The following is a 24,752-nucleotide window of genomic DNA, read 5'->3' on the forward strand; positions in this document are numbered from 1 at the left end:
ATCCAAGGCATGTTTAAATTCAGTTCCTGTGGATTTACCAACCATGTCTGCTGTACATTTTTTCCAAGCATCTACTACTCTTTCAGTAAAATAATATTTTCTCACATTGCTTCTGATCTTTCCCCCAGCTAACTTCAGATTGTGCCTCCTTGTTCTTGGGTTCACTTTCCTATTAAAAACACTTCCCTCCTGAACCTTATTTGATCCTTTCCCTTCTGTACTCCAGACTATACAGATTGAGTTCATTAAGTCTTTCCTGATACGTTTTATGCTTAAGACCTTCCACCATTTTTGTAGCCTGTCTTTGGACCCGTTCAATTTTATCAATATCTTTTAGGTGAGGTCTCCAGAACTGAACACAGTATTCCAGCGCTCTATACATCAGGATCACAATCTCCTGTGGAATGGTCATTTGACTCCCAAAGGAGTCGCGACCCACAGGTTGAGAACCACTTTCCTTTTTACATTGTGGTGACCAACACTGGATGCAGTATTGCAAGTGTGGCCTTACCAAGGCCTTATAAAGTGGTATTAACACTTCGCTGATCTTGATTCTATCCCTCTGTTCATGCAGCCTAGAACTGTGTTGGCTTTTTCGGCAGCAGCTGCACAATGCTGGCTCATATTTAAGTGATCGTCCACTGGGACAATTCAACAACACACGAGCACACAACAGATAAAAACCTAAAGTAAACCGCTCCAAACATGACTGCAGGAAATTCAACTTCAGCAACAGAGTAGTTAATGCATGGAACTCACTACCTGACTCTGTAGTATCATCACCTAACTCTCAAAACTTTACCCTTAGACTCTCCACTGTTGACCTCTCCTGATTCCTAAGAGGTCAGTAAGGGGCGTGCATAAGTGCACCAGAGTGCCTTCCGTCCCCTGTCCTAATGTTTTTCTTTTACTAGTATCATGTATATAAACATTGTTATATCTTTGTATACCACCAATATGTAATTGGCAAAACAAATAAATAAATTTTGGACAACGAAGACCACAACAGTTTGTAGCAGTAACACATTTGTTAAAGCCTAACAAAACCATATTAAATTCACAGCCAGCTTTATTCCTCAGGCTGTATATTTGTTTATTTACTTTTCCAAAGGATACCGGAGGAGTTTGAGAAGATCGTTAGAAAGCCTCGGCAGTGTGATTTCAGAAATACTGGAAAAGATAAGCTTCCAAAACAAAATTAAAAAAAGCTTCACTCATACAGATTCAAGGGATTGCCTTGATGTGAAAGATGATTATAACTTTCTTATGTAACAATGTGAGATTGATACATTAATGTTATTGTTTTGGTTGCCACGGTGTAAAAAAAGATGTTGAGACTCTGGAAAAAGTACAGAAAAGAGCCACAAAGATTATGATGATGATGATGATGATGATGATGATGATGATGATGATGATTATGCAAAGGAGATGAACTTACTTAAGAATATTTTATATCAGTATCTTAGTTTTGTTTAATATAATCCTTTGCACGAGTTATATTCTCATGTTTTACTACAAAATTTTAGCTTATTATACTGCATTTTAACTTATTATTTATTCAAATTCCCTCTATTTTAGCCAATTTTACTGTATTTTAACCAGTCATAGTTTTATGATGACCGATGTGGTCCTTTTTCTTGCTTTGATATGGTCGATTGACTAATCAAATAAAGTTGATATTGATTGATTGATATTATTATTATTATTATTATTATTATTATTATTATTATTATTATTATTATTTATTGGATTTGTATGCCGCCCCTCTCCGCAGACTCGGGGTGGCTAACAACAGCAGGGGACTGGAGGCTAAAACATATGAAGAAGGGTTGCTGGCATTGGGTGGGTCTAGTCTAGTGAAAAGAAGGACCAGCAGGGACATGATAGCAGTGTTCCAATATTTGAGGGTCTGCCACAAAGAGGAGGGGGTCCACCTATTCCCCAAAGCATCTGAGGACTGGACGAGAAGTAATGGATTGAAACTAATCAAGGAGAGAAGCAACCTAGAATTAAGGTGACATTTCCTGCAATTAGAACAATTAGCCAATGGAACAACTGGTCACCAGAAGCTCTGAATGCCCCAACACTGGGAGTTTTTAAAAAGTGATTGGACCATTAGTCTGAAATAGTACAGGGTTCCCTCACTAAGCAGGACTAGACTAGACTAGAAGAACTCCAAGGTCGTTTCCATCTCTTCTCTTCTCTTCTCCTCTCCTCTCCTCTCCTCGCCACTCTACTCTACTCTACCCTACACTCCTCTCCTCTCCTCTCCTCTCCACTCTCCTCTCCTCTACTCTACCCTATACTCCTCTCCTCACTTCTGCCTATTGTAAGTTGCTTTTACAAATACCAAATGGGATAATAATGTTCCAGACTCAAACTGACTGATCTTGAAAAACTAAACCAGGTTACGTTCAATTAATATTTAGATAAGAGACCATGAGCAAACCCCTGGATCAATCAGAAAAAAACCCACCATCCTTAGGAAAGACAGCAGCCAATCAATTCTATTATAAGAATGGGGCGTGCATAAGTGCACCATGCCCTATTGTCCTATGGTCCTAATTTACCTGTACCTACTTTGCTAATGTTTATATTCATACCAATGCCTGCTATCTTGTACTTGTTTGACAAACAAGCAAAATAAGTAATTTTTTTTTAACAAAAAACAACAGGTTCTCATTAAGACTGAGAGCATGTTGAGGGTTGACTCCCAAAGTGCCTGCAAGCCCACACATTTTTAAGGAGGCAGAAAATTGCAATATATGCATAACTTCTTCTCCAAGGTAGAACAGCCATGGCACAAGACTGAAGCTGGGCCGACTCAGGGGCTGCAATGCAATTCTTTTACCAACAGAGGGAAGTAGAGGGAAGGAAATTTTAGGAATGAGTTCATCCTAAAATCCTATTTTTATAGGAACCCTTTTGTTCTTAAAGGCTTTTTTAATCATGGAAGATAATCGGAATAGAATAACAGAGCTGGAAGGGACCTTGGAGGTCTTCTAGTGCAACCCACTGCTTTTTCTAGGAGTGCTTCTCATTTTATGCAGATAAGCTAACCAGGTGGGGGTTCCTCATCGCCGCCACTAGTTGTGCGGTTGTGTATGTAGCTCTGCACCCTCGATGTGTAGGTGTGCCTGCCCGCATGAGATTTGGCTTCTGCACATGCACAGGAAACCAAATCTCATGCGAGGGTGCTCGTGCATGCAAGATTTGCCAATTTTTGGTGGACTGGAACCCAATACTGAAGCCACCCCATCAACGGCAAATTGTCCTTATTGGGCAGAGAAAAAGCAGAAGTCAGAGGTGAGTATGGGACATTTTTCTTCCAACCTCTTACTGAACGGGAGACACAAGTCATCCTCGACTTATGACCACGAGGGAGCCCAAATTTTACGTTGCAAAGCGAGACATTTGTTAAGTGAGTTCTGCTCCATCGTTCAAGTGAACTGTTAAATCCTCAACTTACAACCTCACCAGTGTCGCTCTCTTGGGGTGACAATTTGTTCGCGTTTCCCGCACTCTCCTTCCTGGGTCACCACCACCCCCATCTCAAGATGGGTAGCTAGGCAAACGGGTGCCGATCAGGTGTTGAGAAAAGATGGAAGAGGAAATGGTCCCCCTGAATGTTCTGCCGGTGTGTTTCAACCGCCCGTAATTACAGGGTAATTAGTCCAGGAAGACACACACCACACAATAAAAGGAAAACCCAAAAGTTTTTATAAACAGAAAAACAGAAACAGCTCCCTTTTTAAATGTCAAAGGGATTTTCTGGTACACACAAGGCACAGGTTAAATGCAGTCCAATTGCTCACCCAATAACTGGGAAATTGAGTCCAATTCTAAAGTCCAGCGAGTCCACACACACAATCCTGAACAGCAAAAACCACGATCTTGACAAAACAATGAATCAGATAAACTGCCATGAGGCTAAAACACCAGGCTGCACTTTTATCTGTAGCACTAATTACAGCAGCCCCACCCAACCACAGGTGGCCTCATTTTCTCTTGTAATAATCCTTCAGTTGTTGCCTCCTATGCATCACTCTACGCATGCGTGGATGTGTCATTAATTCTTGTTCAGAATCCAGGGATGATACAGAGGACTGATCTCCTCCTGGGCTGTCTGCCAAACTCCCCTCTTCCCTGTCATTCACGCTTCCTTGGTCAGAGGAGACTTCATCGGCAGATTCTACTGAGAGCAAAACAGGCCTGCAGCATGTGGATGTCTCCCCCACATTCACCTGCACATTCCTTGGGGCAGGAGCTGGGCCAGAGCTAATCACAACACCTGAAACTCCTGCCGGTGCTGGTCTCCCTGCTGCTTTCCGAGAAGGAGGAAGAGGATGGGAGGGTGGGATGGTCAGTTGGAACTGGGCACACAGCTTCATTTATGTTGTGAGCCTCCCCAGGTCCTCGGAGAGGGGCGGGATACAAATCCAATACATAAATAAATAAATGTCCACTAGTGGAACTGTGTTCTACTCCATTCTATGTGCTGCTCATCCCTGGGTATAGGGCCTCCTGTCAAGGGCAGAGAGGAAACATAGAAACATAGAAGATTGACGGCAGAAAAAGACCTCATGGTCCATCTAGTCTGCCCTTATACTATTTCCTGTATTTTATCTTAGGATGGATCTATATTTATCCCAGGCATGTTTAAATTCAGTTCCTGTGGATTTATCTACCACGTCTGCTGGAGGTTTGTTCCAAGGATCTACTACTCTTTCAGTGAAATAATATTTTGTCATGTTGCTTTTGATCTTTACCCCAACTAACTTCAGATTGTGTCCCCTTGTTCTTGTGTTCACTTTCCTATAAAAAAACTTCCCTCCTGGATCTTATTTAACCCTTTGACATATTTAAATGTTTCAATCATGTCGCCCCTTTTCCTTCTGTCCTCCAGGAGGAGTTAGACTAGAAGACCTCCAAGGTCCCTTCCAACCTTATTGTTCTATGTTCTGTGTTCTGTTACAGTGAGACATTGCTGAGGATATTCCCTCAAGAATCTTGATTTTGGTGTTCAATGTCTGTAATTCTAGCAATCATTGATCAACCAAAAAACAATGATAATACAACTTTTGCCCTGGAGAACATCTTTCTGTCTGATCTCAACTATTCCAGCAGATGCAATGGTTATGTAGATCTCCCTACTGTCTGGAGAACACAACTGTGTCTTCATCAGATTCAGTGGGCACATCCAGTTTTTGCAAAGCCTTAAGCTTTGCTTTTTTTTTTGCAAGAACAGCACAGTAACGCAAACAGGCAACCCATCATTTACAAACAGGAAATGTTGCTATGGGCTTTCATTGCTCACTTTTCTCATAATCGTATAGATGGATGGTTTAGTAGACCCAGGGGCTGGCTGCATTTGCTCTGATCTGGTATCTAGGCATGATGGCTGGCTTAGACCATGTAAAGAATAGCATGTAGACTTATATATATATATATAGCTTTATGGTGCTTTACAGCCCTCTCTAAGCAGTTTACAGAGTCGGCATATTGCACCCAACATTTTACCGACATCAGAAGGCCAAGAGGCCAGGTGAGACATGAGAACTCTTGTGGAGGACATTTAGCTGAGCTGAATTCTGCTAATTGCATTACAACCTCGATCAAAACCCTGGCGGTCGGCAGAATTATCCTGCAAGACCTGGACTTTGTTTCAGACTGGTCTAACACCTGGCAACTTCAAATATCAACCAACAAATGCTCTACCCTCCACATCGGCAAAAAGAATCCAAACCGCACATATGATATCGAATGACCTAAGTGCTAAAGCCCACTGCAACAATATCGCCAAAAAAGCTTCTAGAGTTGTTAACCTGATCCTACGCAGCTTCTGCTCAGGCAATCTCACACTACTCACAAGAGCCTACAAAACTTTTGCCAGACCCATCCTAGACTACTGCTCATCTGTCTGGAACCCATACCACATCTCAGACATCAACACCCTTGAAAATGTCCAAAGATATTTCACCAGAAGAGCCCTTCACTCCTCCACTCGAAACAGAATACCCTACGAAAATAGACTAACAATCCTGGGCCTAGAAAGCCTAGAACTACGGCGCCTAAAACACGATTTGAGTATTGCCCACAAGATCATATGCTGCAACGTCCTACCGGTCAATGACTACTTCAGCTTCAACCGCAACAACACAAGAGCACGCAACAGATTCAAACTTAATACGAACCGCTCCAAACTTGACTGTAAAAAATATGATTTCAACAATCGAGTTATCGAAGCGTGGAACTCATTGCCGGACTCAATTGTGTCAACCCCTAACCCCCAACATTTCTCCCTTCGACTCTCCACGATTGACCTCTACAGGTTCCTAAGAGGCCAGTAAGGGGCGTAAATAAGTGCACTGGTGTGCCTTTCGTCCCCTGTCCAATTGTCTTTCCTTTCTCTCACTTATCATATATATATTCTTTCTTTCATATATCCTCTCCTCTAAGTTCCCTTTTACCCTTATATATATTACTACATGTCTATTTTTCTTCCTATGTATTTGTGTATTGGACGAATGAATGAATGAATGAATGAATGAATGAATGAATGAATGAATGAATGAATGAATAAATAAATAAATATATCGCAGTCTGGCAACTGCTCCACCATGAGTGGAATAAGGGGTGGATAATTAATTTTCACAAGAGGCCAGGTGACAAATGAAGACTCTTGTGGAGGGCATTCAGCTGAACTGAATTCTGCTAATTGCATTACAACCTCAATCAAAACCCTGGCAGTCGGCAGAATTAGCTTGCAATACCGCATTGTAACCACTGCGCCACAGTGGCTCTGTTAGAAGATATTTGTAAGAAACAGAAACCCCCCTCCACAGTAAATATATACCATTGCACAGGCGTTTGCGAGTTGTGCTGACGTTGACAGCTGTGTAAGTGTAGAGTTTTGTGTGGAGCTTTGACCTCATTGCTTTGACAATCTCCTTCTGCAGCTTGGCAGTGGCATCAATTAACATCGCATCAGCACAACGTTAATGATGGGGAAGGAGGTCTTTGCGACCTGCTGGTAGGACTTAAGTAGCAAGTTTCTTTAAGAACTGGCATGATTCATTCCCTTACAACACTTTGTACTATCTATATATAACTACTTCATTCTAATTCACGTTCCCACCACCACATCGCTATTTGGACTGGGAGCCACTGCTCACAGTCACTCATGCCCTCATCACCTTGAGATTCGACTACTGTAACGCTCTCTACATGGGGCTACCTTTGAAAAGTGTTCGGAAACTTCAGATCATGCAGAATGCAGCTGCGAGAGCTATCATGGCCCTTCCTAAATATGCCCATGTCACACCAACACTGCATTGGTTGCCGATCAGTTTCTGGTCACAATTCAAAGTGTTGGTTATGACCTATAAAGCCCTTCATGGCACCGGACCAGACTATCTCAGGGACCGCCTTCTGCTGTACGAATCCCAGTGACCAGTTAGGTCCCACAGAGTGGGTCTTCTCCAGGTCCCGTCAACTAAACAATGTCGCTTGGCGGGACCCAGGGGAAGAGCCTTCTCTGTGGCGGCCCCGACCCTCTGGAACCAACTCCCTCCAGAGATTAGAATTGCCCCCACCCTCCTTGCCTTTCGTAAGCTTCTTAAAACCCACCTCTGCCGCCAGGCATGGGGGAATTGAGATACTCTTTCCCCCTGGGCCTTTACAATTTTATGCATGGTATGTCTGTATGTATGTTTGGTTTTACAATAAGGGTTTTTAACTGTTTATATTGGATTGTCATATGCTGTTTACTACTGTTGTTAGCCGCCCCGATTCTACGGAGAGGGGTGGCATACAAATCCAATATAATCAAATCAATCAAATCCCTACGTTGTCTTGTTTTGGCTTCCAGTCACTTCAGCATTGGCTCGAATAGATTCATGAACCAGCTGCCAAACATAACTTAGAGATATCATTTATCTTTGGGAAAAGTCATTTTCGACCAGTTGATTATAGGATCAGTGGGCCTGTGTCCTAGATTTTACCAGAACGGTCTATGGCCATGATGGCAAACCTTTGGCACTGATTGGGGGTGGCTGAGGGTGAGGGACTTCTGTTTATCTCTGTTGTGATGTTATTTGATGTGTGTGTTGTGAACTTTTGTTGTGGTATTCAGCCCACACAAACCCTGATGCAACTGTAATCCTTTGAAGTAGCAGAGGACAAATAATTGTCTGTCACTAAATCAGTCGCAAACATTATTATGACTGAAAGGTAGCAAATAAACCATTCTTCCTTGCTCCCAACCTGCCTTCCATTGAGGACCCGTTTACTGCACGAGTCAAAAAGAGGGCTGCGAAAATATTTACTGACTCCTTGCATCCTGCACATAAGACTGTTCCAGCTCCTACCCTCAAAAACAGAGCTCTGCATACCAAGACAACTAGGCACAATAACAGTTTTCCCCCGAATGCCATCACTCTGCTAAAAAAATAATTCTCTCAACCCTGTCAAACTATTTACTAAGTCTGCACTACTATTACTACTAGTTTTTTCTCATCATTCCTATCACCCATTTCCTCCCACTTTGGACTGTATGATTGTAACTTGTTGCTTGTATTATTAAGATTTTTATTAATATTGATTATTTCCTCATTGCTTATTTGCCCCTATGACAATCATTAAGTGTTGTGCCTCATGATTCTTGACAAATGTATATTTTCTTTTATGTACACTGAAAGCACATGCACCAAAGACAAATTCAATGGAAAGGGATTAATGCGTGCAAGCCCAAAATTCACCCCTTTTGCCATCTGAAGCACCCTCCATGGGATACCCCACCTCTGGACAGAGGCGTTTTTGCAATGCTGCAATTTCGCTGAGGCTCCCCTCACTGGGAAACCCCACTTCCATTGCCTGCGAAGCGCCCGTTTTTGCGATGCTGGGATTCCCCTGCTGGGATTCCCCTGCAGCATCGCAAAAGCACAGAAATCCAGAGGAGGGGTTTCCCATGGAGGGGAGCCTCAGGAGAATCCCAGCAGCGCAAAAACAGGCGCTTCGGCTGGCAACGGAAGGTCCAGAGGTGGGGTTTACCAACGAGGGGAGCCTTTGCCTGGCAACGGAACTCTGGAGGCGGGGCATCCCAGCGGCAGCGGGTTCATTGAAATTAGTTCAGAAGAAGAGGCAAAAAAAATCTTGAACCCCAGGTTCGTATCTCAAAACGTTTGTATGACGAGGGGTTCGTAAGATGAGGTATCACTGTATATTTGAGCCATAAACCATGGTTTACAAACTGTAGCGGCTGAGTTTGCCCAGCATGGGGCTGCAGGGAAAGACTAAACAAATGAAGTAACAGCTTTCTCACAACCAGAGGTGCCTGTTGCTCATTTTGTGGGTTGCAAAGAGCTTTGTGGGGAGATCCTTGCAGAGAAAAAAGAGGGACAGATGGATTGGAAGATCTCCAAGGTGACTTCCATCCCTTCTAGGATTCGATGAGACTTTTAGTCCACTCATCTGAAGCAAACTGAGTAAGCAGCAATACCTTGGGGGAGGAAAGGAGTGAGGTTTGGATGGTGCTTGCAGGTTCAGATGGAAAAAATCTAGAGATCTTTACCGTCCTACAGATTCAGAAGTGAGAATATTCTTTGGTTGCACTTTCTATTTTTTTTAAACGAATGTTTTAGCCACTGAGTGCAAGGCACAGCAGGTTAAGACTCCCAGGGCAATTTCCATTCTCCATTTGTTCTGCTTTTAATAAAATGAATATATGGTCTACTACGTACTATAACTGCAGTAAAATAGATGCATTAAATTGTGTTTTCTTTTTTTAACAAAACAGGAGAAAATTGCACTAATTATGTCAATGGTTCAAATTTGAGGTTTGGTAGGCCATTTGAAAGAGAGACTATTTACATTATTTGGACAATAGGCTTTGCACCATTAATTTTAGCAGGGTGAGGAGGACAAGATCAAACTCTCATTTGGCATTGCAGGATGCTTCACAACAGCTTTGGGAGTTTTTTAGACTGTGGGAACTTTAAACGATGGCTTTAAAACAGTTTCCTCAGCTAAGAAATTTTGGAGAAAAATTAGGGACATGTTAGAACAAATTACAACAAATAAAATCCCACTAAGTGTTGTGGTTAGCTCTGGCCCAGCTCCTGCCCCAAGGACTGTGGATATGGGGGGGGAAACCACATGCTGCAGGCCTGTTTTGCCCCCAGTGGAATCTGCTGATGAAGGCTCCTCTGACCAAGAAGACATGAGTGACAGGGAGGAGGAGAGTGGGGCAGACAGCTCAGAAGGAGATTAATTATCTAGCTCCTCCTTGGATTCAGAACAAGAGTTAATGATACAGCCACGCATGTAGAGAGCGATGCATAGGCAACAACAACTGAGAGATTATTATCAAAGAAAATGAGGCCACCTGTGGTTGGGTGGGGCTGGGGTCATTAGTGAGGCTGCTATAAAGAGCAGCCTGTGGGTTTGGCCATTGTGGAGGATTATCTGATCGTTGTGTTTCGTGACTGCTTTACAGACTTTGATCTTTGTGTGCTGATTTTTCCCTGCTTTGAAACTAAACCAGGGCAAAGTGTGTTTCACTTTGTGAAAGAAGAAGGACTGTGAATTGCCTCACAGCTGCAAGCTAAGTATCACAGAACTGATAAGGGACTTGTACCAATTACCAGTTTGTTTGGAGACCAGTGCTCTTTGCTATACCAAAAGAGGCTTGGTTTAAGTGAATTTTCATTCTAAAGAACATTGTTTTGAATTTTCAAACGTGTGTGTGTCTGAAATTTGTACCTGTGAATTTTTGGGAGGAGTCTACCAGAGAGCCCGACAAAACAGTAAGACTGGAACTTTTTCTACTAGGGATAATCAGGCACAAAATTAACAAGGAAGACAGATACCTAATGTTGTGTATACTCCCTTGCAGCTTAAGGAATGCTCAGATTCCAAGGATGAGTAGGATTTAGAGATCATAAATTTCCCTGTTCTACCAACAGTTAGCAATGTTAGTGAAGACCACAGAGCTAAAGACATAGACATGAGTTTGGGTGACTCAAATGGGGGAGATAATAGATGGAGAGCACTGGTCTCCAAACAAACTGGTAATTGGTACAAATCCCTTATCAGTTCTGTGATACTTAGCTTGCAGCTGTGAGGCAATTCACAGTCCTTCTTCTTTCACAAAATAAAACACACTTTGATCTGGTTTAGTTTCAAAGCGGGGGAAAATCAGCACACAAAAGGTCAAAGTCAGTAAAGCAGTCACGAAACACAACGATCAGATAATCCTCCACAATGGCCAAACCCACAGGCTGCTATTTATAGCAGCCTCACTAATTACCACAGCCCCACCCAACCACAGGTGGCCTCATTTTCTTTGATAATAATCTCTCAGTTGTTGTTGCCTATGCATCGCTCTCCGCATGCGTGGCTGTATCATTAACTCTTGTTCTGAATCCAAGGAGGAGCTAGATAATTGATCTCCTTCTGAGCCACACTCTCCTCCTCCCTGTCACTCATGTCTTCTTGGTCAGAGGAGCCTTCATCAGCGGATTCTACCAGGGGCAAAACAGGCCTGCAGCATGTGGATGTCTCCCCCACATCCACAGTCCTTGGGGCAGGAGCAGGGCCAGAGCTAACCACAACAGTTTCTTATTGCTTATTTGACCCCTATGACAATCATTAAGTGTTGTACCTCATGATTCTTGATAAATGTATCTTGTCTTTTTATGTACTCTGAGAGCATATGCACCAAAGACAAATTCCTTGTGTGTCCAATCACACTTGGCCCATAAAGAATTCTATAATTCTCTGGGACTTTACGCTATAGCTTTGTTTAAGTGCCAAGACATGGCCTAAGTCTCATATACTTTGATCACAACAACCTGGCGATTCTCTCACCATTGCTCCAAACTATTCTCTTCAGTCATTTCCCTTCATAAACAAATCCCAATCTGATCAGCAAGGGTGTTTTATAAGTAATTAATGAAAAGCAAATTCTTACCAAGCAAAGAGTTTCGGCAATGGCACAGGGCCAGCTTCTTTTAAAGGCTATTTCCCCTTCTGATATTACTGCTTTTAATTCTGTAAACAATTCCACATCTCCTAATGCTTTTCATCTATTCCCAGCATGCACAATTTATAGTCTCCAGTTAGTTAGTTAGTTTACTTTATTGTCATTGCACACCATACAACTAAATTAAATGCTATCTTCAGTGTACATCATACAAGGGTTATCCAGAAAATAAAGTTAAAGCTCTCATGGGGAATGTTTGCAGGGGAAATTTATTTTTATTTATTTATTTTGTCCAATACACAATAATTCACAATGAAGGTTATAGAGGATATAGTAGAGAAGATATATGAGATATAGGAGAGACTATAGGACGGGACGGAAGGCACTCTAGTATGTATGTATGTATGTATGTATGTATGTATGTATGTACAGTATGTATGTATGCATGCATGTATGTATATATTGGATACTGTAGCCTAGAGGTTAATTCTCTCCCTTACAAGGCAAAGGTTGCAAGTTCAGGTCCCAGTGAGAGAATGGCTAGCTGATGAGGCCAAAATAAGGCCAAAATAGATCTATTCTAGTCTCCTTTAATTTTCAAATTCAGCCAAAACATGTGACACATACAGAATATAGTTTGTTAGCTATGAATAAATTAACTGCCTTTGAAATGGCCCTGAGTTAGGCCGAGGGGCAAAAAAGGAGCTGTGATGTTCCTTCAATATACCGGGGTGATTCAACACAAAAAACATGTAACCCTTCCCTGGTACAGAGCTGAAGGGATTGGGTACTGTAGCCTAGAGGCTAATTCTCTGCCTTACAAGGCAAAGGTTGCAGGTTCAAGTCCCAGTAAGGGTATGGCTAGCTGATGAGGGCAAAATAAGGCCGAAATAGATCTAGCGTAGTCTCCCTTTAATTTTCAAATTCAGCAAAAACATGTCACACACACACACACACACAATAGGTTTAAAGACCTATCTCTGTCGGCAGGCTTGGGGCCATTAATTCCATCATCTTGCCCCAGCTGGTGAATGAATGTATAGGTTTGATTGATTGAATGAGAGTGATTGATTTTTTAAGAAATGGGGTTCTTAATATGTTTTAAGTAGTAGTAGTAGTATTTTAGATTTCTATATGATATATATTCACTTTTGTTGTGAGCCACCCTCACTCAGATGAATAGGGCGACATAGAAATCAATCAATCAATTGATAAATAAATCAATCAAACAAACAAACTAACTAACTAACTAACTCACTCACACACACACATTTTCTGTAGCAATTTTTCTTTCCTTATTTTTCTGCCTATTTATAATAATTAATAATTAATAATAATAATAATAATAATAATAATTTATTGGATTTGTATGCCACCCCTCTCCGTAGACTCGGGGTGGCTAACAACAATGATAAAAACAACATGTGACAATCCAATAATATAACAACTAAAAACCCTTATTTATAAAACCAAACATACACACAAACAGGCCATGCATAACTTGTAATGGCCTAGGGGGAAGGAATATCTCAACTCCCCCCATGCCTGGCGGTATAAATGAGTCTTGAGTAGTTTATGAAAGACAGGGAGGATGGGGGCAATTCTAATCTCCGGGGGGAGTTGGTTCCATAGTGCTGGGGCCGCCACAGAGAAGGCTCTTCCCCTGGGGCCCGCCAAACGACATTTGTTTAGTCGATGGGACCCGGAGAAGGCCAACTCTGTGGGACCTTATCGGTCGCTGCGATTCGTGCGGTAGCAGGCGGTTCCGGAGGTAATCTGGTCCAATGCCATGTAGGGCTTTAAAGGCCAAGACCAACACTTTGAATTGTGACTGGAAACTGATCGGCAGCCAATGCAAACCACGGAGTGTTGGAGAAACATGGGCATATCTTGGAAGCCCCCCGATGGCTCTCGCGGCTGCGTTCTGCACAATCTGAAGATTCCGAACACTTTTCAAAGGTAGCCCCATGTAGAGAGCATTGCAGTAATCGAACCTCGAGGTGATGAGGACATGAGTAACTGTGAGCAGTGACTCCCTGTCCAAATAGGTTGCTTTCCTTCCTATTTGGTTGCTTTCCTCCACCCTGAAGCTGTGTGTATTTTACTATGCAGACGTAAACTGTGGAGTCCTTCAGATAATAGAATGGTTACGCTCTACGGTGGGAATAGGGGAGAATGGCTTCTGAAAGGCTCCCCTGAATAGGGATTATCATGTATCCTTTGCTGGCTAATGATGTTGTCGACACAATAGACCCTTTCTAAACTCATTGCCATTTTTGTCTTAATGCTCTCTGCTTCGTTAACAAAGGTCCCCACATCCAGCCTGGCAATGCTTACTGCCTCCGCTCGCCTTCATCCTTTATTATTCTCGCATCTCTTTAATTAGGAATAAAGAGGCCACCAAAGAATTAGCTTCAGACCCCGACACTAAGGTGACGAATAACAAGCATGGAAGCTGCAAGACCACTGGAAGCAATTGCATCGCAGGGATACTTAAAGTACAACTGAGAATAAATTAGGAAGATAAGTAACGGCAGGCAGAGAAGGGAAAGCAAAGAGTAGGCAGGAATGACACGCGAAGAGTAAAATTTATAGTAATTGAATCGCTTGGAAAACACTCATGGAAATTCCGAAAATAGCAGCTAATGGTCTTAACTACTGAATAGTGAATGATTAATTTCTAGTTACAAAGCAATTATGTTGTCTCTTCACTGCGCTGTGCTGAGATGTACAGTAAAGCCCACGGTGAGTTTGACAGTCAGTGGAAAGAAACGGATTTTGGATTAATAGCTTCAGAGGAAAAGGAGACACAATCTTCATCTCTTGTTGCGTCCCAGTTCTTGTTTTGTTTTTTCTTTTTTCTGGCCTACATGCAGGTGACTCAACAGGTCCTCAAAGTGTGTACTTGTTTGGGAATGTATATAGGGATAGCATAAAAGCTATTGGGACCGCCTTCTGCTGCACGAATCCCAGCGACCGGTTAGGTCCCACAGAGTTGGCCTTCTCCGGGTCCCGTCGACTAAACAATGTCGTTTGGCAGGACCCAGGGGAAGAGCCTTCTCTGTGGCGGCCCCAACCTTCTGGAACCAGCTCCCTCCGGAGATTAAAACTGCCCCCACCCTCCTTGCCTTTCGTAAACTTCTTAAAGCCCACCTCTGCCGTCACACTTTTTTACTAAATTTGCACTTCTATTTCTACTAGTTTTTTCTCATCATTCCTATCATCCTTTTCCTCCCACTTAGGACTGTATGACTGTAACTTGTTGCTTGTATCCTAAGATTTTCATTAATATTGTTTGTTTCTTCATTGCTTATTTGGCCCCTATGACAATCATTAAGTGTTGTACCACGAGTCTTGACAAATGTATCTTTTTCTTTTATGTACGCTGAGAGCATCTGCACCAAGACAAATTCCTTGTGTGTCCAATCACACTTGGGCAATAAAATTCTATTCTATTCTATTCTATTCTATTCCATTCTATTCCATTCCATTAACCCATGGATTCCCACCCCCATTGAATTATAACCCTGGCAGGGTATACAGGTGGTCTTCAACTCACGACCACAATTTAGACCAAAATTTCCACTATTTAGGTGAGACATTTGTGCTGGTGAGTTTTGTCCCATTTTATGACCTTTCTCACCGCAGTCATTAAATTAGTAACATGGTTGTGAAACGAATCTGGCTTTCCCATTGACTTTGCTTGTTGGAAGGTCACCAACCTGGGACCCTGGGACACTGTAACTGAGATAAATATGACTCAGCTGTCTTCTGCCTCATGTATCCCAGTGGCCGGTTAGGTCCCACAGAGTTGGCCTTCTACAATGTCGTCTAGAAAATGTTGCTTGCCGGGGCCTAGGGGAAGAGCCTTCTCTGTGGTGGCCCCGGCCCTCTGAAATGAACTCCCTCTGGAGATACATCCCGCCAGCTCCTTCCTGGTCTTTCATAAAGCTCTGAAGAGCCATCTCTGCCGGCGGTGGGATTGTCTCTGGCTGACACTATGCATGAATGAATTGAATGAATGCACACGACTGCATACGGGGTAATTAATACTTTTTAGTGATTTACATAATTCTTTTATAGTAATTAGATTTATTTACACATTGTTGCATTTATAATGTTGTATGCCGACCTGAGTTGCCTCGAGAAGGGCAGCATAGAAATCTAATTAATAAATAAGATAATAAATAAAATCTGAAATTTCAATCCTGTGACCAAGGAGATGTCGCAACGGTCGTAAGCATGAAAAATGGTCCTAAGTCAGGTTTTTCCAGCACTGTTCTAACTTCAATCGATCAGTAAATGTGAAAAGGAAAGTGAACACAAGAACAAGGGGACACAATCTGAAGTTAGTTGGGGGAAAGATCAAAAGCAACATGAGAAAATATTATTTTACTGAAAGAGTAGTAGATCCTTGGAACAAACTTCCAGCAGACGTGGTAGATAAATCCACAGTAACTGAATTTAAACATGCCTGTGATAAACATATATCCATCCTAAGATAAAATACAGAAAATAGTATAAGGGCAGACTAGATGGACCATGGGGTCTTTTTCTGCCGTCAGTCTTCTAAATGAACTGTTGTAAGTCGAGGGCTACCTGTATGTGAAGTATAGCGGGAGGAGGAAGCAATTGCCACAACATAAGGAAAATATACACAACAACTCTGATTCTGTTTAAGAAAAGATCTGTTAATACAGTGATCCCCCGTTTATTGCGTCCCCGACCATTGCGAACAGGGTACTTCGCGATTTTTCAACCCGGAAGTCAAAATACCATCTACGCATGCGTCCCGTTTTTTTTTCTATGGGCACGCATGCGTAGATGGCAACCGGGAGATCAGCTGCTGGGCGGCTTCCCTGGGTCTTCCCCTCTTGCTGGCATCAGCAAGGAGTTTCCCCACCGCCCACGCAAACTCCTCGCTGCCGCTCGCCCGCCCTTCGCCTGCCCACGCCGTTCGCTCCCCCTCTTGCTGGCGGGAGGGCGAGAAGCCCTCCCCAGCACCCGCTCGCCCGCCCTTCGCCGCTCGCCCGCCCTTCGCCCTGGCGGAGAAATTCCAGCCCCCACCTGGTCCCGCCCGATCCTCCTCCCTGAGGCAGCTCGCCCTCCCATGGCCGCTTCCTCCACCCTCCATCGCAAGCCCTCGCCACCGCAGCCAACGCGCGCTGCGATCTTCAAGCCCGGCTCCTTTCGGCCCAGCATCCCGGGCCAAGCAGCTGCCTTCCATGACTGAGCCTGGCTGGCCCGGAAGATCGTAGCGCGCGTTGGCTGCAGCGGCGAGCGAAGCCAAGCCGGCAGCAATGTCGCCGCCGCTGCAGCCAACGCGCGCTACGATCTTCCGGGCCAGCCAGGCTCAGTCACGGAAGGCAGCCGCTTGGCCCGGGATGCTGGGCCGAGAGGAGCCGGGCTTGATCCGCTGAGCCTGGCTGGCCCGGAAGATCGTAGCGCGCGTTGGCTGCAGCGGCGGCGACATTGCTGCTGGCTTGGCTTCGCTCGCTCGCCACTGAGGAGCCGAAGATTGGGGGGCGGCGCGGCGAGCGAAGCCAAGCCGGCAGCAATGTTGCCGCCGCTGCAGCCAACGCGCGCTACGATCTTCCGGGCCAGCCAGGCTCAGTCACGGAAGGCAGCCGCTTGGCCCGGGATGCTGGGCCGAGAGGAGCCGGGCTTGATCCGCTGAGCCTGGCTGGCCCGGAAGATCGTAGCGCGCGTTGGCTGCAGCGGCGGCGACATTGCTGCCGGCTTGGCTTCGCTCGCTCGCCGCTGAGGAGCCGAAGATTGGGGGGCGGCGCGGCGAGCGAAGCCAAGCCGGCAGCAATGTCGCCGCTGCTGCAGCCAACGCGCGCTACGATCTTCCGGGCCAGCCAGGCTCAGTCACGGAAGGCAGTCGCTTGGCCCTGGATGCTGGGCCGAGAGGAGCCGGGCTTGATCCGCTGAGCCTGGCTGGCCCGGAAGATCGTAGCGCGCGTTGGCTGCAGCGGCGGCGACATTGCTGCCGGCTTGGCTTCGCTCGCTCGCCGCTGAGGAGCCGAAGATTGGGGGGCGGCGCGGCGAGCGAAGCCAAGCCGGCAGCAATGTCGCCGCCGCTGCAGCCAACGCGCGCTACGATCTTCCGGGCCAGCCAGGCTCAGTCACGGAAGGCAGTCGCTTGGCCCTGGATGCTGGGCCGAGAGGAGCCGGGCTTGATCCGCTGAGCCTGGCTGGCCCGGAAGATCGTAGCGCGCGTTGGCTGCAGCGGCGGCGACATTGCTGCCGGCTTGGCTTCGCTCGCTCGCCGCTGAGGAGCCGAAGATTGGGGGGCGGCGCGGCGAGCGAAGCCAAGCCGGCAGCAATGTCGCCGCCGCTGCAGCCAACGCGCGCTACGATCTTCCGGGCCAGCCAGGCTCAGTCACGGAAGGCAGCCGCTTGGCCCGGGATGCTGGGCCGAGAGGAGCCGGGCTTGATCCGCTGAGCCTGGCTGGCCCGGAAGATCGTAGCGCGCGTTGGCTGCAGCGGCGGCGACATTGCTGCCGGCTTGGCTTCGCTCGCTCGCCGCTGAGGAGCCGAAGATTGGGGGGCGGCGCGGCGAGCGAAGCCAAGCCGGCAGCAATGTCGCCGCCGCTGCAGCCAACGCGCGCTACGATCTTCCGGGCCAGCCAGGCTCAGTCACGGAAGGCAGCCGCTTGGCCCGGGATGCTGGGCCGAGAGGAGCCGGGCTTGATCCGCTGAGCCTGGCTGGCCCGGAAGATCGTAGCGCGCGTTGGCTGCAGCGGCAGCGACATTGCTGCCGGCTTGGCTTCGCTCGCTCGCTCGCCGCTGAGGAGCCGAAGATTGGGGGTGGCGCGGCTCTTTTAAAACATCACCGCCGACATGGGGGGCTTGCTAGCACCCCCCAAACCCGGGTTGGGGGTTCGTGGGGGTTCTAGCGAGCCCCCCATGTCGGCGGCGATGTTTTAAAAGAGCCGCGCCGCCCCCCAATCTTCGGCTCCTCGCTAGCGCTGCGGAAGTTTAAAACACCATCTGCACATGCGCAGATGGTGTTTTTACTTCCGCAGCGCTACTTCGCGAAAACCCGCTCGTTGCGGGGGGTCCTGGAACGGAACCCTCGCAACGAGCGGGGGATCACTGTACTTGAAAAGTGATAGTTGCATATATTTAATTTTATTAATATTATTAATTATTAACAATATTAATATTTAAATATTATTTAATTTAACCAATACCACACCATTTGCTTCCAAGAGGGAGGTCACGGTCCATGATGGGCTATGATCTGTTGCAGGGTAAGTTGCATCCCTTCTATGGAGAAAGAAGAAAACTTGCGAAAAATAGAAAAGTGGAGAGAAAGAAAAGGAAATCCAGAAGAATATATTTAGGGCGCTTCCCTCCAATTAGTATCGTCCGAATATCAGGATTCCTAAAATGTAGAATGTATTTATTTATTTGCAACGTTTATTGGCCACCCACCTTACCACAGGGTAACTCTAGACAGCTTAATGTCACAAAAAGATAAAAATGATACAGAACGCTGCTATGCCAATAAATCTGGAGAGTATTAGCCAAAGAAGATGTAGCCAGGTTAAAATAATTTCATTACAAATTCACAAGTGCTTAAATATTTTCTAAGTTGCAGAAAAGGTACGAAATAAAATCCAGTGGAAAGAAGGTTCCCAAATGCCCGATTGCTTTAAATAACATATGTGAAATATACAGCATGGTGTTGTGAGTGGTCCATGTCTGGATTTCGAGGACCATGGTCATGGTCAGCTGGTCATGGATTTCGAGGACCAGGAGACGGATGAGTACTGGCATCGCAGGCCAGTGTTCTTGTCACCCAAGTCTGAGAGGGAGAGGGAAGGGGAGTTGGAGACTGGGGAACCCCCAGAACCCCCAATTAGGGTATTGTCTGACTCGGAGAATGATGGGGACTTTGAGGATCAGGACCCCCTGTTAGATGCAAGGGTAAGGAGGATGAGATCAAGACACAAATATCTCTCAAGAAGGGGTTCTTGGCATTAAATAGATCTATAGGATATTTGGTTAGACCTTGGCAGTATATAAGGACAGGCTGATGGGACAGGGTGTGTGGCAGACAAAGTTCCCCATTATGGAGGAAGGTGCCACAGAGCTGAGAGATTTATTCTGCTTTCATGGACCTAGATTCCTGCCTGTTGCATGAGCTGTTTAAACCTTTTAGATTATGAGCATAGTTAAAAACAAAGACACATCATTAGTGGAGATTTATGACTCTATCTGGCTGGCGTCCAGGACTATCCTTATCTCCTACTAATTAGAGAAACACAGCCAGCACGGGATTCCTTTTGTTAACCCTTGTATTGCAGAAATTGTGGTACTAATAGACTTTGCCGTGGGTGCTTTTCAACCAACGCTTGTGTGGGTCTTTATTTCTGATACACTGGGGAACAGCAATTTTGTTGTCTTCAATCTGTGACTTGTTTTCAACTAACTTTTGGCCTCTGGATCCAAAAATAACCACAGTTTTTGTCTATCACGTCAACTTTTTAAAGCTACAGGATACCCTCAAGGATCATACAAATTGTGTACAGTATATGAAGTAAAGTAAAAACTTACCAAATATACTGTTTACAAAGAATAATTTTATTCATACAAAGGCTATAATAGTTACTGCAAGTTAAATTGTGTTCATACAAATAATTGGTTTTTTTTTATCGAACAGTAATTATACATATTAAGGTAAAAATGTTTGCTTATAGCTTTTTCTGGAGTGTTTAATCTGTGGACATTCTCCCTTGATGCTCTAACAATAGTCAGCCATCCTATGTACATCCCATCTATCTTGATACCGTGCCTCCATGTCCTTCAAATTTTGGTGGAATCGCCCACCCTGCTCATCACTGACTGCACCAAGATTTTCCAGGAAGTTAGCAAGATGGCTATGTAAAAAAATGCAATTTGATGCTCATGTTGTCTAATTAATTATATTATACAGTGGTACCTCTACCTAAGAATGCCTCTACTTACAAACTTTTCTAGATAAGAACCTGGTCAAGATTTTTTTTGCCTCTTCTCAAGAACCATTTTCCAGTTACAAACCAGATCCTCTGAAACTGTAACTGGAAAAGGCAGAGAGAAGCCTCCATGGGGCCTCTCTAGGAATCTCCTGGGAGGAAACAGGGCCGGAAAAGGTGGGGAGAAGCCTCTGTGAGGCCTCCCTAGGAATCTCCTGTGAGGAAACAGGGCCTCCACCCTCCCTGTGATTTCCTCAATCGCACATATTATTTGCTTTTACATTTATTCCTATGGGAAAAATTGCTTCTTCTTACAAACTTTTCTACCTGGTCACGGAATGAATTAAGTTCGTAAGTAGAGGTACCACTGTATACATATATATAAGGTGTAGAGAAAAAACTTGACGTGGTAGAAGAAAACTAACTACAGTTTTGAAACCAGCGTGCCTAATTAACTATAAAAAAAGCTGAAAAAATCAAACTCAGCAGAAATTGGGTTACAACTTGTTCCCCAGTGTAATAGATCCGGCCGGACAGAACACATGGTAGAAGCAATCGTGTTTAAACCCAGCATTTTCTCTCTACCCATCTAGCCCGCAAGAAATCAACTATAGCAAGGGTTACCTTAGAGTTTCTCCAGAAGACCCCTTCCTTTTCCACAGGTTGACCAAACTGCTCGAACGGCTGGTGGCAGAAGGCGGTTTCCCATCGCCCACGTGCATGCGAACCACCGTCGACGTGGTGAACGCACTGCGTACATTCCTCTCCGGCTTGGCAAGGATGATGTACACCTTTGGTACGAACATGCAACCCAGGGCCACGGTGGCGCTCAGGCTCACCGAAAAGCACATGGTGATAATCTTATAGTTGCTCCCGAAATAAATGGGCACGAAGGCCAGCCAGATGATGCAGGTGGTGTACATGGTGAAGGCGATATATTTGGCCTCGTTGAAGTTGGCAGGGACGTTCCTGGTCTTGAACGCGTAAAAAGTGCAGCTCAGGATGAGCAAGCCGTTGTATCCAAGCGGGGTGACGACCCCCAAGTTGGTGGTGTTGCATATCAGGTACACTTCTCGGATGCTCGGGTAGTCGTGCATGATGTCGGGGGGCTCCATAATGAACAGGGCGACGATGATGCCGAGCTGAATGCAGATCAAGAGAAAAGCGATGACCAGCTGGGCGCAGGCGCTCATGAACCGTGGCTTCTTGGTGCAGATTTTCTTCTTGCTGCCAGCCAGAATCCGGGCTATGCGGTTGGTTTTGGTCACTAGAGCGGAGTAGCTCATAGCCGGCGAGAGGCCGATGCCGATCCTCTGGAGGTAACAGTGGATCTGCTGGGGTTTTGCGATCAGGCAGAAGGTGCATAGGTAACCCAAAAAGATGCCAGCCAAGATGATATAGCAGAGCTCTCGGCTGGAGGACTTGACCACCGGCGTGTCACGGTACATGATGAATATGGCAGTGACAAATAAAGTAGCCAGGAGACCCAAGCAGGCGAAAACTACTGCAGCGATAGGTTCTGGATCACCCCATCGTAGATATTCAACTGGGATTAAATCGCAACCTGGTAGGGAGAAAAATAGAAACATAGAAGCATAGAAGATTGACGTCAGAAAAAGACCTCATGGTCCTTCTAGTCTGCCCTTATACTATTTCCTGTACTTTATCTTAGGATGGATATATGTTTATGGGTGCTATATAAATTTGTTTAATACATTAAAAATGCATAAATAAATAAAGCAAATGGCAGAACTTGGAATTCAGCAGAATGTCCGTTCTCTCTTCCAATTCCAAGGCAGGAACTGACCTGTAGATTTTAAACAACCATGATCGTAAATGACCATGATGAGCAAGGCATCCTGATTGAGTTGGAGTGCAAGGTGGACAAAATCTGAAAACTCTTCTCTATAAAATGGGCAAAGAACTCATCTGGACATCATGAACAACTTAGAAACATAGAAACTTGACGGCAGAAAAAAAAAAGACCTCTCATGGTCCATCTAGTCTGCCCTTATACTATTTCCTGTATTTTATCTTAGGATGGGTATATGTTTATCCCAGTCATGTTTAAATTCATTTCCTATGGATTTACCAACCACGTCTGCTGGAAGTTTGTTCCAAGGATCTACTACTCTTTCAGTGAAATAATATTTTCTCACGTTGCTTTTGATCTTTCCCCCAACTAACTTCAGATTGTGCCCCCTTGTTTTTGTGTTCACTTTCCTAGTAAAAACACTTCCCTCCTGGACCTTATTTAACCCTTTAACATATTTAAATGTTTCGATCATGTCCCCCCTTTTCCTTCTGTCCTCCAGACTATACAGATTGAGTTCATGAAGTCTTTCCTGATACGTTTTATGCTTCAGACCGTCCACCGTTCTTGTAGCCCTGTCTTTGGACCTGTTCAATTTTATCAATATCTTTTTGTAGGTGAGGTCTCCAAATATAGAAGATAATGGCTTATTTTTTTGAAAAAAAAATAGCAGCCCTAGTTAAGCCAAGTAGTAATAGCAATAACACTAAGACTTATATACCTCTTCACAGTGTTTTACAGCCCTCTCTAAGTGGTTTACAGAGTCTGCATGTAGCCCCCACAATCCGGGTCCTCATTTTACCCACCTCGGAAGGATGGAAGGCTGAGTCAACCTTGAGCTGGTGGGGAGATTCAAACTGCTAAATTGCAGTCAGCCAGCAGTCAGCAGAAGTAGCTTGCAGTACTGCACTCTAACCACTATGCCACCCAGAGGTGGGTTGCGTAGGAATCTGGATTACATTCCGTCACAGATTTCTAGAATCAGGCAACAGCAAAACTTTTGCTGTACTTTGCTGTTGCAAAGAAAATTGCATGGGCATGGTAACAAAACCACTTGGCCTTGATTTAGACTCAAAAGAGATTTTTACCTATTTATATTTGGTCACTATTTCTTAGTTTTCAAAAACTTGATCGCCTGGATTGATTGATTGATTGATTGATTTATTTATCTATCTATCTATCTATCTATCTATCTATCTATCTATCTCTTTCCTTCCTTCCTTCCTTCCTTCCTCTTTCTTTCTTTCTCTCTCTCTCTCTCTCTTTCCTTCCTTCCGTCTCTCCTTGCTTTCTTTCTCTCTTTCTTTCTTTCTTTCTCTCTCTTTCCTTCCTGCTATCCTTCCTTCCTTTTTCTTTCTTTCTTTCTTTCTCTCTCTCTCTCTTTCCTTCTTTCCTTCCTTTCTCTTTCTTTCCTCCTTTCTTTCTTTCTCTCTTTCTCTCTCTCTTTCCTTCCTGCTATCCTTCCTTCCTTCCTTTTTCTTTCTTTCTTTCTTTCTCTCTCTCTTTCTCTCTTTCTCTCTCTCTTTCCTTCCTGCTATCCTTCCTTCCTTCCTTCCTTCCTTTCTTTCTCTTTCTTTCTCCCTCTCTCTCTCTTTTATTCCTTCTTTCCTTCCTTCCTTCCTTCCTTCTCTCCTTCCTTCCTTTCTTTCTCTTTCTTTCCTTCCTTCCTTCTTTCTTTCTTTCTCTCTTTCTCTCTCTCTTTCCTTCCTTCTTTCCTTCCTTCCTTTCTTTCTTTCTTTCTTTCTCTTTCTTTCTTTCTTTCTTTCCTTTTTCTTTCTTTCTCTTTCTTTCCCTCCCTCCCTCCTTTCCTTTATTTCCTTTATTTATTGTTTTTTTCCCCTCTCTCTTGGTGATTTCTTACAGTAAAGAGGTCTGGACAACTGAACGGAGCTAGCAGGCTGTTTACTGGCTGGGTGCCTTTCCTATCATCAATGCAGTTTTCTTCAGCAGATATATTCTCATTGTCCCCTGAGAGAGAAATGGCTGCCTC

At 44.6% G+C, this 24,752-nt stretch overlaps 1 protein-coding gene across 1 annotated transcript in view; it reads right to left on the minus strand.

The window, feature by feature from the left end:
* Nucleotides 1–24,752, minus strand: part of GRM5 (glutamate metabotropic receptor 5) — a 265,562-nt gene that overhangs the window by 23,575 nt on the left and 217,235 nt on the right. The window contains exon 7 of the mRNA XM_070749601.1: nucleotides 21,574–22,513. Within this exon, the coding sequence (XP_070605702.1) occupies nucleotides 21,574–22,513 (940 nt within the window). The remainder of the gene's footprint in view (nucleotides 1–21,573; nucleotides 22,514–24,752) is intronic.

The sequence above is a fragment of the Erythrolamprus reginae genome, chromosome 4, assembly GCF_031021105.1.
Source record: "Erythrolamprus reginae isolate rEryReg1 chromosome 4, rEryReg1.hap1, whole genome shotgun sequence".
Taxonomy (NCBI): Eukaryota; Metazoa; Chordata; class Lepidosauria; order Squamata; family Dipsadidae; genus Erythrolamprus; species Erythrolamprus reginae.